This window comes from Muscardinus avellanarius, assembly GCF_963383645.1.
Source record: "Muscardinus avellanarius genome assembly, chromosome: 4".
NCBI lineage: Eukaryota > Metazoa > Chordata > Mammalia > Rodentia > Gliridae > Muscardinus > Muscardinus avellanarius.
Window position 1 is genome coordinate 88,118,472 of NC_137789.1, and position 14,839 is coordinate 88,133,310.

General features: G+C 42.7%; 1 protein-coding gene across 2 annotated transcripts in view; it reads left to right on the forward strand.

Moving 5' to 3' along the window:
* The window catches only part of PRKG1 (protein kinase cGMP-dependent 1), a gene marked incomplete at both ends in the record, with an annotated part of 1,321,419 nt that overhangs the window by 105,728 nt on the left and 1,200,852 nt on the right, over positions 1–14,839 (forward strand). The window contains one exon of one of the 2 annotated variants that reach the window (XM_080693970.1): positions 5,872–6,182. The exons of the other annotated variant lie outside the window; for it this stretch is intronic. Coding sequence (XP_080550096.1) covers positions 5,872–6,182 — 311 coding nt within the window. Of the gene's footprint in view, positions 1–5,871; positions 6,183–14,839 lie in introns of those variants that run through there. 2 annotated transcript variants of the gene reach the window in all.

Consider the following 14,839-nt stretch of genomic DNA (forward strand, 5'->3'; position numbering starts at 1 on the left):
ATGTTTATGAATATTTTGTAGAAGATGCCAATGTATTAACTTGGTAAATGATGTGCATTTAATATACCAGAAGAAGCACTGGAATGGAACTCAGAAGCGGTAACTTATTAATCGGGTATGGGAGACATTGTGGAGTATCATGCTTGTGTATATATTTAACTGGGCTTAAATGCAATAAAATGTTTTTATTAATAAAGCATTATGAATTACATTTAAACATTTAAAAATTTTCCATTCACAAACAGAAAACCTAATATTTTCTTCTTAAAAACCCTTTATTTCCTCAGATCTTTGGAAACAGGCAGCTTGCTAAGGAGTAGAAAGAAATTCTCATTTTTTAAGATGGTACATGGATTTTCCTGAGAACTAGTTTAGGCTAAAGTCCAGTAATTACCACCATTCTAAGCAGGAGAATATGAGAATTCATTTCAACTAATATTAGGCCTGACACTAATTTGGTATTAAATGCTAAGCACATTAGCAATTACAGTACAGTAGGCTGTTACTTTCCGAGGCCTCTGCAGTTTTTCAACATTAATGGTTTATTCATTCTTTTCCATGCAGAACTTACCATTTGACGTAGTATGACTTCAAAACAGCCCACCCATTAGAATTCTTACTTATATCCATTTAGATATGTGTTATTTAGAGTAATCTACTTCTATAGGAGTTAATAGTATACTGAGTGCTTAAATTGTGATGCTTAATTCATAGGAAACTGGTCTGTTTGTTCTTATAAAACAATAAACCCACCGAGCGTGGTGGGTCACCCTTGTAATCCCATCACTGGGAGGCGGAGACAGGAGGATCAAGCAGGTTTGAAGCCAGCTGCGCTGGCTTAAGAAGCCCTGTTTCTAAAAAAAAAAAAAAAAAAAAAAAAGCAAACAAACAAAAAAACACAACTAAAAACAAAAAAACAAAAAACCAATAAGCCCCAAAGAGAACCTTGAATCTTTGTCTAATTCATCAAAGTATAATTAGTTATATTATCTTCTGACTCATCCCCCTTTACAGTTCATAGATAATTTTTGTGGTATATTATTATAAATTGAAATAGAATTTTTCTAAAACCTATTTACATAAATAAGCATATAAATGGGTTTGTAATGTGCCTAAATCATGGATACTACAATTATAGCTCTTCTTTGGCTTTACTTTATTGTTAGCAATTTTGAAAGCAAAATTTGAAACTATTTTATAAATATTATATAAAATTTTTGTAAATAAAGAGGCTTGGCAATCCTGAATTAAGAAGGGTGAACAACTATCTTGTTTTGCCCAGCAGTGAGTACTTAGGGCCTTTAGTTTTAAAACTGGGGCAATCTCAAGTAATTTTAGTATTAAATTTAGTATTAAATTTGAGTATTAAAACTAGGTCAATTCCAGACAAATGGGTGCAAGTTGACCAGGATGACATGGTGCTGGAATTAAGACTATTAAAAATCTTATTCTTAACACTTTTAGGATTGTCCAAAATCCTTCTCTTTCTAATTTCTCAGCCCTAAAGCCAAGTTAGTTAATGTAAGAACTCATTCTTTTCCCTATGGGTCTAGAAACAAGATAACTATGACACTCAGAATTCCTGTCAAAGGCACCTTGAGGTGGGGGCTTGAGTTCTTTGTGGAATGTTCTGTATTCAAATCAAGTCTTTGTCACTTATTAGAGGTGATCCTGTGCCTGTTTTCTCACATATAAATAGAAACATTAATAATAATAGTATCCAACTCATTAGATTGCACAAATAGTGCCTATTATACACAGAGAGTTCAAGGAAGTTGGTGGTTTTAATTGTTAGCAATTGGTTATTATTAGTAACTTGGAGGAAGCCAATAGCCTGCCAGTCGAGTAACTGTCACACTCGATGCCAGGAGGACTGTTAGGGCTAGCGGTCTGCAAGGGGTAGCTTCCATCACTGAAAAAGATCAGCCAGATGTTCGTTCATCTTCCCTTATTCACAATACATGCACATGAAATGACAGAAGTTCGAACTTAGGACTCTTCTTGGAGAGGTAGCTTCAGTAGAATGGACAAGTGGATAGTAAAATGATCACAATTCTTTTGAGGCCAATTATGTTGTTAGTGAAAGATATCAACGCACTTTATTTAAAAAACAGTATTACAATGAAGCTACTTTATTGAATCTCATTCAGTAATTCTGAGATTCCATTAAGGAAGTCATGGTAATATTTACTCTTAATCATGAGGTTTGGGTGCAAAACTGAAGAGCATGTTGGAGTTTAGTCTGTGTGGCGGCCAGTAGAACTTCACTTCTGTTAAAGCTAAGAAGAGGGAGAGGACTGAAAGCGGCTGGGAGCTGCCAGTGCAGGTCTAGAGTATGCGCTCAGCTCCTTCACAGCAGCCTTGTTCTAAGTGTTAGTATCTGACATCAAGACCTAGCTGGGGGCTGGGGGTGATCCCTACTCCCTTTCAGATTTGTGGTAGAAACTTCCTAATGGGCAGAAAGAAGACTTGTACTTAATTTTTTTTTTTTTTTTTTTTTTTGGTGGTACTGGGGGTGGAACCCAGAGGCTATACTCCCAGACCTATTTTATATTTTATTTAGAAACAGGGTCTCACTAAGTTGCTGAGAGCCTCACTAAGTAGCTGAGGCTGGCTTTGAACCTGTGTAATTCTGTCTCAGCCTCCCAAGCACAGGGATTACAAGCCTGCGCCACCATGCCCGGCATACTTGATCTTTGATCTTGTATTTTAACCAATTACATTTGCTGTGGGATGCATAGTGAAGAGAATTTCTCTGTTGAAAAGTAAATGCTGGACTTTGAGTTTTCATATACAATTTATTTCCAGCATTGGCATCTTAGAAAATGTTAGAATCATTCAAAAGGCTGAGATAGGAAGTTAATTTCTTAAAAATTCTAAATCCAGTTAAAATCATGATCGAAAAAGCATACTTAAAGCGTTTATTTTGATTTTAAGAAAGAAAAAGCTTAAAATTCTGAATTTTGCATAAACAGTTATAAGGCTTTTAAAAGGGAAAAGCAATTTTTTTCATAATATAGGCTAACAACAATAAATTATATACCTCGAATATATTGTTTTTTGTAATGTATCTTTTCAGACATTTAATTTCTTTGTGTTTGTTATAACAAATTTCTGATTCTCCATATTGGATTCATTCTGGGACATATTTTCATTCATGAGAATTTTACTTAAAACGAAAATATAACATATATATTTCTTAGAGTTGTGTGTAGTTATGCTAGCTTAAGGAGTGAAAATTATACAATTAAATCACAAAATGTTTTTGGCAGACGTATTATTGTTTTTAATATTTGGTTTTGCTTTATATTTTTCTAAAAATAGTTTCTATTTTTCTCTATACATGTGGACAGGCTTTGACAAAGGTGGGGGAATCTTCTCTACTTTTTTGCTCAGAGATATCAAATAACCTCATTTGAGCCACAAATGAACACTTAAACACAAAGCCCTGCTTAGCAATTATCAAATGATGTCCCTTATTGCTTCTGATATATTTGTCGACATAAACTCTTGGCCTCATGGACCCCATAATAGATATAAATAGAAATATAAGGAATCGTCATTTAGTATTAAACAGTTTCCCAGGGAAGTGAAGAATTCCCACAGCTTAAATAAGATAAGAATTTGGACTTTTGCCTGGGAGAAGGAAATTGTCACAGAAGTGCTTTTAGAATATAGTCAGTCATACAGAGTCGCAGGACTTTTGCTTAGTTCACTTTTAATTGAAACAACAATAATTAAGAACTATTATTTACTGCTGTCTGTAGACTATTTATTATAAATGAAAATATTTCGGGAATTATCCACTTTTGACAATTCATTCTGAAATAAATACACTTTCAAAAATATTTATGTTGGACAGTAGACAAATTAAATGTCTTATGACATCTGTATTAAAAATTAGGTCATAATCCCTATGGAAGAATGTTTCAGGTTGTATGTCCTTTTTTTATTTACACCTTTGATGGCAGACAAATACATCTGTAATCAATCAAGAAGCTTGTTAATGTGTCAGTAACTTAGTTTTCCTTCTCTTCCTCTTCCTCCTCCTCCCCTCCTCCTCCCCCTTCCTTTCTCCTCTTCCTCCTCCTCCTCCCTTTCTTCCTCCTCCTCCTTCTCCTCCTCCCCTCTCCTTTCTCCCCTCTCCTCCCTTCTTCTTTGTTCAGATATAGAATTACTTACTTAAAAGCAAAAATCAAGTTTTATGAGTCCCTGATAACTTTAGATTCTAGTGGATGGTTCGGCATTGCAATTCATTTTTAATTTATTTTCTATCTAGTTTGTTTCAGTGTTAAGGAATGGTCAGATAGAACATTTAAGATTGTAGTATTGAGTGTTCAGCCAGGTGTGGTGGCACATACCTGTAATCCTAGTACTTGGGAGGCTGAGACAGGAGTGCAGGGTTGAGGCCAGCTTCAGCAACTTAGCAACTAGGGAGATCCTGTTTCAAAAGAGAGAGAAGGGCCTCAGCATTCAGTCCCAGAGAAGGGCCTCAGCATTCAGTTCCCAGTCTCTCTCTCTCTCTCTCTCTCTCTCTCTCTCTCTCTCTCTCTCTCTCTCTCTCTCTCTCTCTCTCTCTCACACACACACACACACACACACACACACGCCAATAATATTGAGTGCCCAGCAATAGTAATTAAAAAGCTGCTAATAAATGAAAGTATAAAATTGGACGAGTTGGTGAAAACTTAAATATGGAGAATTTAGGTAAGTATTTGGCAAATCATTTGGGGATCTTAACCATGGGTTCTCATGATGACGGGGAGCATAACCTGGGGCAGGAGGATGCTACTTGTCATCGTTTTGGGTGTATTGAGTGGGCAGGGGCGGAGGTGCCAGTGGACCGAGGTAGGGTAGTGGTTGCTATAATGTACAATATCCTGCAGCCCCTGTCGTCTCTCCTCCTTTCCACAATTATTTTCCTTCAAAGTTGCGTCAGGATTTCTTCCTTGCTTTTCAACTGGAATGACATATTCCAAACTGCTTGGTTATCACGGAAGTAATACATTAGAAAACTTAAAAATTACATTTTTATTGATACAATGTAATAATTATACATCCTAATGAGATTCGAAGGGATACAAACACACATGCATTGGCTTAAAAAAAAAAAGATATGGCTCAGTTTCAGGATGAACTTTTTGGAACTCAGGAATGATTTTGTGCCCCACCCCTTCTCCATCAAATCTAGCAATTTAGGGGCTGAGCAGACACCCAGGGCCCACACGCAGTCTGGCCTTTGCCCTAAGGTCAGCTCACGGATCTGAATCGCGAGGGGCGGAGGGGCTGGACCAGCCGGGCCGGCGGAGCCGGGGTGCCCGAGCTGGGCGGCGGGGCGGGCGAGGGGCCCCCGGAGGCCCCGCTGCCAGGGCGGTCCTGGCCAGGCGCCGTCCTCTGCTCTCCCGAGAAGCAAGTTTCTCGGCCGGCGGTAGCCACCTGTGAGAGGCGCCGGGGTGGGGGCGCGGGAGCCGCCCTGGCCGGCGCTCCCGCTGCGGGCGGCGCGGAGCCCCCGGCGCCGAGCCCAGGGCGCCGTCCCCCCGCCCGCGGCGCCGCCCCCCGCCCGGGTCCTCTCCATCCTCCGCCGCCCCCCGCGAAGCCGGGCTTATCGGGCTGCGGCACGCGCGGCCGCGGGCTTCCTCGGCGCCCGGCCGGCCCAGCCCCCGGGTCGTCCCCGCCCGCCCCCGCGAGCCCACGGAGGGGCCGCTCCGCGCGGACCTCGCGGCGGGCGCGGACTGGGCATGCTCAGACGCCGGGGCTGGCTCCGGGCTCAAGTCGCGAGCTCGGGCGCTCGGTGGCGGCGGCGACTTTGGGGAAAGTTGATCGCGGAGGGGAGGCAGCCCCGCGGCGCGGCGCAGCGGCCGGAGGAGCATGGGCACCCTGCGGGACCTGCAGTACGCGCTCCAGGAGAAGATCGAGGAGCTGCGGCAGCGGGATGCCCTCATCGACGAGCTGGAGCTGGAGTTGGACCAGAAGGACGAACTGATCCAGAAGCTGCAGAACGAGCTGGACAAGTACCGCTCGGTGATCCGGCCGGCCACGCAGCAGGCGCAGAAGCAGAGCGCCGGCGCCCTGCAGGGCGAGCCGCGCACCAAGCGCCAGGCGATCTCGGCCGAGCCCACCGCCTTCGACCTGCAGGACCTCAGCCACGTGACGCTGCCCTTCTACCCCAAGAGCCCACAGTAAGCCTTGGCCGGGCGGGCGGGGGTCGGGCCCGCGCCGGCCTGCTGTCCGCAGCCCCTGGAATCTTTCCCTTCACTAGCACTTCTTGCGGGGCTGTGCACGTTTCCCCAGGCAGACACACTCGCTGCACACACGCTGCCTTCGCGTCTTTGTCTTAAAATATACATGTGCATTCACCTGCCACCTACTGTACCTAGAGTTCGAACGCTCCCCAGGTGTGTGTCCCGCCGTGTGTGAGTGCAGACAGAGGGACAGAATCCCCCTCTCCCTAGAGCCCTGGCAAACCTGCCCAGCCGGAAAAATCCCCAACGCAGGCTCATCAGACTTGAAATGAAACGCGTCTGAGATCACCCTGGCTTTCCATGCGCCCCTGGGTTTCTCTACATGCCGGCGCTCCCCACGGGCACCTTCCAAACCTGATGTTCTGTCATCCGCGAAGTGTAAGAAATACGTAAATATGCGTATAAAGGGGAAGCATTTTTGATTTCCTGAATTGGATGACATTTACAATCCATAAATGGAAGCCTAGTCTGTTCATTTTTTAAAAAATATTTTTTCATAACATCTGAGGGACAATATTGCTTATTTTCCTGAGGGATTTTTTTTTTTTAAAAGATTGCTAATGAACAGATTCATCCCGGGAGAGGTTGTATGTTTTCAGGGTCACGTGGCTAAGCGCACTTACCTTTATTTACAACGTGCACACATCTCTTGCCTCCCTCCTGGCTTCCAGGCAACCTCTCCGGTATTGTTCTAGTATTTTACAGAACAGTGTAGTTCCCAAGTCAGTGGGCTTCGTAAGTTGGATGGGAAAATTGAATGAAACTTGTTACACAACCTTCAACTCAGAGTCCATATGGCAGGAACATGAGGTTAACGGGAATGGGGAGCGCGTGGGAATGAATGGTCTTGATGAAGAGATAAAGACCTAATTGATAAAGCAGAGGTTTTTCTTTACTACATCACAATGGGTGAATGACACGTGTTACATAATAATACAAGGTCCCTGGGAACCCTTACTTCAAAACACAAGGAATTAATAAAGGAAAAACAGTAAATACTTGGTTATCTCCACTTGTATTTACCAGATGGGAGATCATGAGTATAGACTAATTATACTTTTAGAAACTTGCACGTTGTGTCTGGCTACGTGTTGGTTCAGTTCTCTGGGCAGGTTTAGCTGAAGTCGGAGTTTGTATTCTGTGGAAGGATGGGAGAGAGACAGGGTAAATGTTTTTGAGACTCTGACCTCACCAAGTTGCCCCAGTAGTTCAGCAGTCTTAGACCTGTCTTAGAACCCCCCAGTGATCTACAGTAACGTTCCCTGGTAAATTAATTGCAGTCCTGACATGCTCTCCTGTTTTAGCTAGCGAAGTGCGTGGCCATCTCTCCTGGGCCAAGTTTTGCATAATGAGAAAATAACTCAAAGACAGCTCTTTGCATCTTTAAGCATTCAGTAGGATCTCATTTTAGTATCTGCAAGGCGGCAGAGACACACAGAGCTAAGTCTGCTTTTATAGAAAGACCATCTTAATGGGTTTCATAATGGAGCGTGATCGAATGAGCCGATAACTCCAGTTCAACATTCTATAGAGAAGATCTAAAGGAATCCAGGCTGCAGGGAAAGGGAATGAACTGGAGAAGGTGGTAAGTTTTAGGAGCCTTTCAGTGCTCGACCTGAAGAATAACTAGGTTGTTCTTTTTAAGTCTGTGGTAGAAAATGAAATGAGTGTCAATAATTCACAACACCTCATTATCATAAACATTTTATCCATTGAACATGGCTATGCATTCTGATATTTATTTGATGATTGCATTTAAAGAACTCAGTTGCTAATGTATTGCCATAGTGGTTCTTGTTTTTTTTTTTTTTTTTTTTTTGCGGGTCTGGGGAAGGAATCCATAGGCATTTGACTTCCGAGCTACTCCCGCTGCCCAATTTTTTATTTTTTTATTTTGGAACAGGGTCTCACTGAGTTGCAGAGGGCCTCGCTAAGTAGCTGAGGCCTTCCCGAGCCGCGATCCTCCGGTCTCAGCCTCCCAAATGCTGGGATTACAAGCGTGTACCACCACACCCAGTTCTTGTGATTTTTTAAAGGATTATATTGAAGAGAATGATAGAATGTCTTCCAAGCTTAAATAATTTTGGAAAAACATCTGTTCTTTTTTCACACTTACATAAAGAAAACTAGAATAAAATTGGCTTGAGTGTTAGAGTGTACCTTTCTTAGGGGAAAAAGAAATATATTGTATGCAAATGATAATTATCTTCTATTATTGGAATGGTTGTACAAGGTAGCTCAAAACAGAATTAAGAAAGTTTATCAAACCCAGGGAAGACTTGTTTATATTTCAGTTTGTTTCATTTGGATAATTTGATTGTCCAGACTTACTGGCAACAAGTGTTTATGTCTATATTTAATCTTTAGTGCAACCTAAATTTAGCCATCTTTCTTAAGATTATTGTGAATTCAAGTTAAAAGGAAACCATCCGATTAGACTAAAATTTATTTTAACTTCATGTTCGTGTTACTTTTGGGGTATCTTATCCTTAGATCTTGTTGAATGCCTGCTGAGTATGCCTGCAAGGATGTCTGTTCAGTGCTTGCTTATTGAAGTTTCTTTCTAAGGATTACACATATTTTAAAAATTGTTTTCTTAGTCACTTTTTCAGTTTCTTGAAAAATAGTATAGAATGTAAACTAACTTAGTAACCTAATCAATCTTAACTTTGTTTGGAATTTTCCCATGAGGTGAGGATTGGAAAGAAGCTTGTATGGCGTCCTAGCACAGAGCCAGGGTACTCCTGCATCTGTGAGGTAGGGGAAGTGTTTTGTTGGTTTCTTTTACAACTTGTATAGAGAGAGTCCTTATGTCTTCCTTAGCTTCTTGAATGTGAGGCAAAGAACTGATGTAGCAAATTAGAATCTATTTTCCACTGCTACCTAGTTACTACTTGTGAATATGAAACTGCTAGATGGCATGTTTTGAAATAAACTGAGTAAATTAAATCCTTAAAAATGATATAAGAAAGCAAACGACAAAACCCAAGCATTCAATCCCATGAGATCAGATAGCCTGTTGGTTCTCATGAACTTTGAAAGTCGTTCCATATCATGCTATTTCATTCCTGGAAATGGGCCCTAGACTAGATTAGAATATTGAGTATCTGATATTTTTTACCTAAACCCCTTTACTTGTCACTGTTCCCAAATATTTTCTGTTTTGTTGTCACGGACTCCCGTGCCATTTCAATGGGTCTATGTAGACTTGTGTTTCTATCACAAGTCCTTAGTGTCTCTGGATTTTTGTGGAGCTGTTGCTTTTTCACCCCAGAGGTAGCTGCATTTCAGAGAATGATGACATGTCCTGTTAGGTTTCACTCTGTGATTGTGAAGTACTTTGGAAGAACAGAGGATAAAAAATATATATATTCTATTATTTTTGGAGACATTAATTAAAAAATGATTTTATATGATCTTCTAAATCTTGACACTAATATATCATAAGAGAAATCAGATCTTCCTAAAGGCTGTATGTATTTAGTAAGATAATTTCAACATTTTTGTATAATTGGAGATAGCATATTCTTAGAACATAGATTAAATTCCAGACACGCCCCACAGGTCAGTTCAGTACTCTCATGCTGTCTATCCTATCCAAAATGGTATTAGGGATGAGAGATACATATCGGTTCTGCCATCAAGGGCTTAACAAGGGACCAATTACCACACAAGTGAGTATTTTAGAAAATTGTATGAGGTAAGCTTAGGAGTAGATAAGTAAGACAGTTGGCAGATTGTGTAGAGCCCATTTAATTTCATGAATCAGAAACTTGCAGAAGTGTAAGTTTTTAAAGTAAGTATTTGATATGTGCTTGATAATGAAAAGAGAAGGGGGCTGGAACTCGGTACTGAGGGAAAGCCAGTCCAGGCCTTAAGCAAAGAAAGGAGCACGTCTGGGGACTGGCACCAGCTAGTAGCCATCCTAGGACTCCATGGAGGAATCCAGGCTCAGCATTTCTGCTTGGTTTTAGAAAGAGTGAGTGTGTGTGTGTGTGTGTGTGTGTGTGTGTGTGTGTGTGTTACACCAAGGACTACTTGTTAACCACAAGTAGAATGAGATCCAGAATATATATTTCAAACTCTGCACCCTCTACCAGGAAGGTCCCCAGAGTATTCATAACTACACTAACTAGGTAAGAATATTTAATTTGAATAAGCAGCATATGATTAAAACCTTTAAAGAAACCAAGTTCCCTTTTCCACTGACTTCAGGATGTTTCCACTGAAAAGAATCTAATTATACGCCACTGACGAGCACTGTCGATTCCTCACATACCCAGGCAAACCGGAGGTAGACATGTCCTGAACCTGAAGTTGGCTTTGGAAATTCATCTTTCCCGCTTTTGTGGAGGAGTTACATTTTGAACTAACATTATTTTCCTAATGGAAAAGGGTAGAAGAAGCCGGGAGATGTTTCTATTGTTGCTGTTTGCAGGTTATAAGGCATATGGACACATTTTTTTCTCTCTATCTGCCTAGCGATGGAGGGTCTCCATGGTATCCTAGCAACCACATCTGAACACCAGGCTGCTGCTCTTTCTACCATCTCCACCACAGGTGCTGATACCCATCCCAAGGAACTGGGCCTGTCGCTCGCATTCCCGACCCTCTGACTTAAACCTCCCCAGCTCAGAAAACACGCGGCATTGTGACAAATAAGCACATGCCGAAAGCAGCATTTACCAGCACGCTCAACAGCTTATTATGCAATCACATCTGTGGCATTTCGAATCCTAATCTGAGTTGTTGAGCTGGTGGTGCTCCCACCCCTTCTCCTGCAGTCCCTCTCGCTTCCCCTGTCCTTCCTCACACCCGGCCTCCTGACCCAGGCCTGTCCCCTCACTATCCTCAGTAATGATTGTCTCTCACCATCTCCTTGAAATTCATTCCCTGAGAAGTTAAATCTGTGCAGCCTGTTTGAACTCGCTAAGTATAATTTTGTTTGTAAGAGCAGAGGAATGTTCTCCCTCCAAAACTGTCATGTAAACAGAAACAAGAGCACAGAGACTGCAGCTACAAAAAGCAGATGTTAAACCCAAGGTGGGACTAATGGTACACTCCTCAAAGTGTCTTGTTTCAGGCTGGATTTTTATAATCATAGTTATTAATATGAAGAAAGCAGAGGAGTAGCGGGGGAGAGGTGATGGGGGATGAGACGGGGAAGGACAGGGTAAGGCAAGGCTGTTGAAATGATGCCATAGTCCCAAGGAAGTTGGGGGAGTAGCATTGGGCTGTGCGGGCAAGGAAGTATCCAGCCCTAAGACTGCAGCGGAACGTGTACATAAGATGGTACTTTGTGGATGAAGACAGCTGTAGGAGTCTATCAAAATCATGTCCTCTTAGAAGCTGTACTGAGATGGTGGAGGAAGACCATGAGGATGTTTTCCTTTAGACTGATGCTTGCCTTTTATTTGTTATTTTTTGTGTGTGGTACTGGGGATCAAACGCAGGGGCATTTTATCTTCAAGCTGTTCCCCAAGCTCTTTTTTACCTTTTGTTTTGAAATAGGGTCTCCCTAGGTTACTGAGAGTCTCACTGTGCTGCTGATGTGGTCCTTGAATCTGCAGTCAGACTCCTGCGTGCTGGATTACAGGCGTGCACCACCATGCCCAGCCCAGTGCTTGCTTTGAATGTTGTGTATCAGTCCTTTGGAACACCCCTTAATGCGAATCAGTGAGCACGTGGTGGTCTTTGTCCAGCCCACAGTGCAGAGGGAAGGAATGTGATTGGTAAGTGAATGGCACCACTGCTCTGACCAGTAGGCAGAGGTACTGTCCTTCTTCATCACAATGGTTAAGGATTACAGAGCACTCACTCTACAGGCTCTGCCCTGTGTGCTTAATATGGATCACCTCTCTTAACTCCTTCACAACCCCATGAGAAAGATTTCAAAGTATCCCCATTTCACAGGATGAGGAACAGAACACTGAGGCTCAGAGAAGCTCATTGACTTGCCCTAGGTAGCTTACTAAAAGTGTGAACCTGAATTTGATCCCCAGGACCTTCCTCCTTAACCTCTGGGTTCTCCTCCTTTCCCCCCGGGGTGCGAGGAATAGGCAGTTGCAGGCAAACCTAAGAATAACATCTAGGCTGTTCTCAGGGGAGACTCTTCACTCATAGTTAAACAGGAAACCAAAGGACTTTGGGAGAAGTAGAAGGAATTAGACAGGGCAGTGGTTTCCGAACATGGCTGCACACTAGAATTACCCTGGGGAACTGAAGAAAAAGCCAGTGCCTCAGTTTTACCCCAAGCTAATTAAAGTCAGAAATTCTGGAGGCAGAAGCTAGGCATCCGCATTGCTCAAGGATTCCTAAGGCGATGCCACTGGCAGCAGAATCTGGGGACTGCTCTGATGGGCCTGATAAGCACAAGATTTGTGCCTGTGGTTTGTTTGTGATATTTAAAACAGGACCAGGACAGGCTTCCCAAATAAAAAGTTGACTGTCTCTCCTGGCTAAAACCTTTGAGCACTGAAGGCTTGCAAAAGAGGTAGTGGATTTTTTTCTAAATTACAGATATATATATATATATATATATATATATATATATATATATATTATTTACTGAGGATGGAACCCAGGTGCCTTCTACCTCCGGCTACACTCCCAGACCTATTTTATATTTTATTTGGAAACAGGGTCTCACTAAGTTGCTGAGAGCCTCACTAAGTAGCTGAGGCTGGCTTTGAACCTGAGCGACCCTCCTGTCTCAGCCTCCCAAGCGCGGGGATTACAAGAGTGCGCCACCATGCCGGCTAATATATTTTCTTTTTTTTGATACTGGGATTGGACCCAGGGGCATTCTATTTCTAAGCTACATGCCCAGCCCTTTTTATTTTGAAATAGGATCTTGCTAAGTTGCTGAGGGTCTCACTAAATTTCTGCAGCTGGCCTCAAACCGATATCCTCCTAGCTCATCCTCCCAAGTCCTGGGATTATAGGTGTGCATCACCGTACCCGGCCATGCAATTTTAATATCTTACTGTTCAGTATTCCAAGTAAGTAATCATTACCCAGCTTATTCATTCTCAAACTTAGTTGTATATTGGAATCTCCCAGGGAGCTTCAAAGCATATCTTTTTTTGGTGCCACTTCCAAGGTTCTGATTCAGGTCTCTGGGGTAGGCCTGAGGTACAGGTGTATATTATTTGAGGTACTGAGGTGATTCTAATATTCATCCAGGTGGAGTACCTCTGCTTCGACCCATTCAACTTCAGTTGCTAGTAGTTACCTGAAGTCCCATTCTTTGGGGCAGCACCTTCCTTGGGCCTCCCCAGATCCCTTACTCGCAGTGGAACCTGTTAGCTCCAGCTTTCCAGTCCCGATAGAATTGGGACCTGTGAAGTTCCTGCGATGTGGGGGTTACCTGCTGCAATTCTGTGGCACACAGAAGTGGTGGCAGCTTTGTTCACTGGGGAAGTGTGTCTCTTCTTTCCTGGCAGCCACAAGTCCTGGCCACCATTCCAACATAACACACAGTGGGATCAGCCATCATCCTGAGTTTGTTTTCTGCCCTCACGGGGGCAGCTGCCTCATTAGCCTGTAAGACTGCCTCCTTGGCCCCACTGCTGCTGGGCACCAGGTGGCCGGGGATGGAGCCATGATAGGCGCCTCTTGGAGGAGCAGTGCTGGGCTTGCAGCGCTGCTCCTTCTGGTATGTGATGCCTCTGCAGCCAGCTACAGTTTTTTTCCCCCCACAGATATTTTATCCTTTTAAGGCAAACAGCTTGAGCTCAGGCTGAGGAGTGCTTTCCAAGGAGGTTTCAGAGAAAGCAGTGCTGCACATCAACCTCTCAGCCCCCATCCAGATGGTTTGCTTTGTGGGAGCAGAGCTGGGCATAGCAGGCAGGTGAGAGGTTGGAGGGGATACCTGCAGTAGGGATCTTGATCTTGGGTGTCTCTGAGGAAGGCTTTTAGGGGAAATAAGAATCCCTAGCCCCAGTGGTCAGACCTCCGTGCTGCCCCTGTGGCCAGCCCTGAGTCTCCTTCTTCTCTCCTTCCCCTTACATCGTTGTTAAGAACTTTCAAGGTGTGCCTGCTGGTCATCAGTAGGAGCCTATTTCCATTTGTAGTTTAATCATTGTCTTCTCAGGTGAGGATCAGGCAATATAGCACTTTATGTAAGTAATGAAAATTAGCTAATATAATTGCATATAACCTTTTGGGTAAAAAAAAAATCATCTTCTTAGAATCAGAATCAGCAAGGAGGAGCTTCCTTGTCTCTTTCTCCCTCCTAAAATATGAAGATGTATTTAGCTGACAGCATGTTAAAGCTCAGTTGATGTAATAAAACTGCCCAGAGGATTAGGGACTTTAATTACACAGCAAAGTTAATCATAAGGAAAATAAACACTTTTGTTGTGAATGGTGTGTTTGGTTATTGGACTTAAATGAGAGGGATAAGAAGAATTAGTAACAATAAAGAAACATGGCCAAAAGTATGCGTTCGCTTATTGTGGGTTAGCAGTTGGAAGCAGAATGATGGGGAAAAAATCGGTGGAAGGAACCTGAAAAACATCTGTCTTTGGATTCTTTTATTCTAGGATAGGTAAGAATGGGCATTAGTTGAGAAAAATAAAATCAGTGACAAA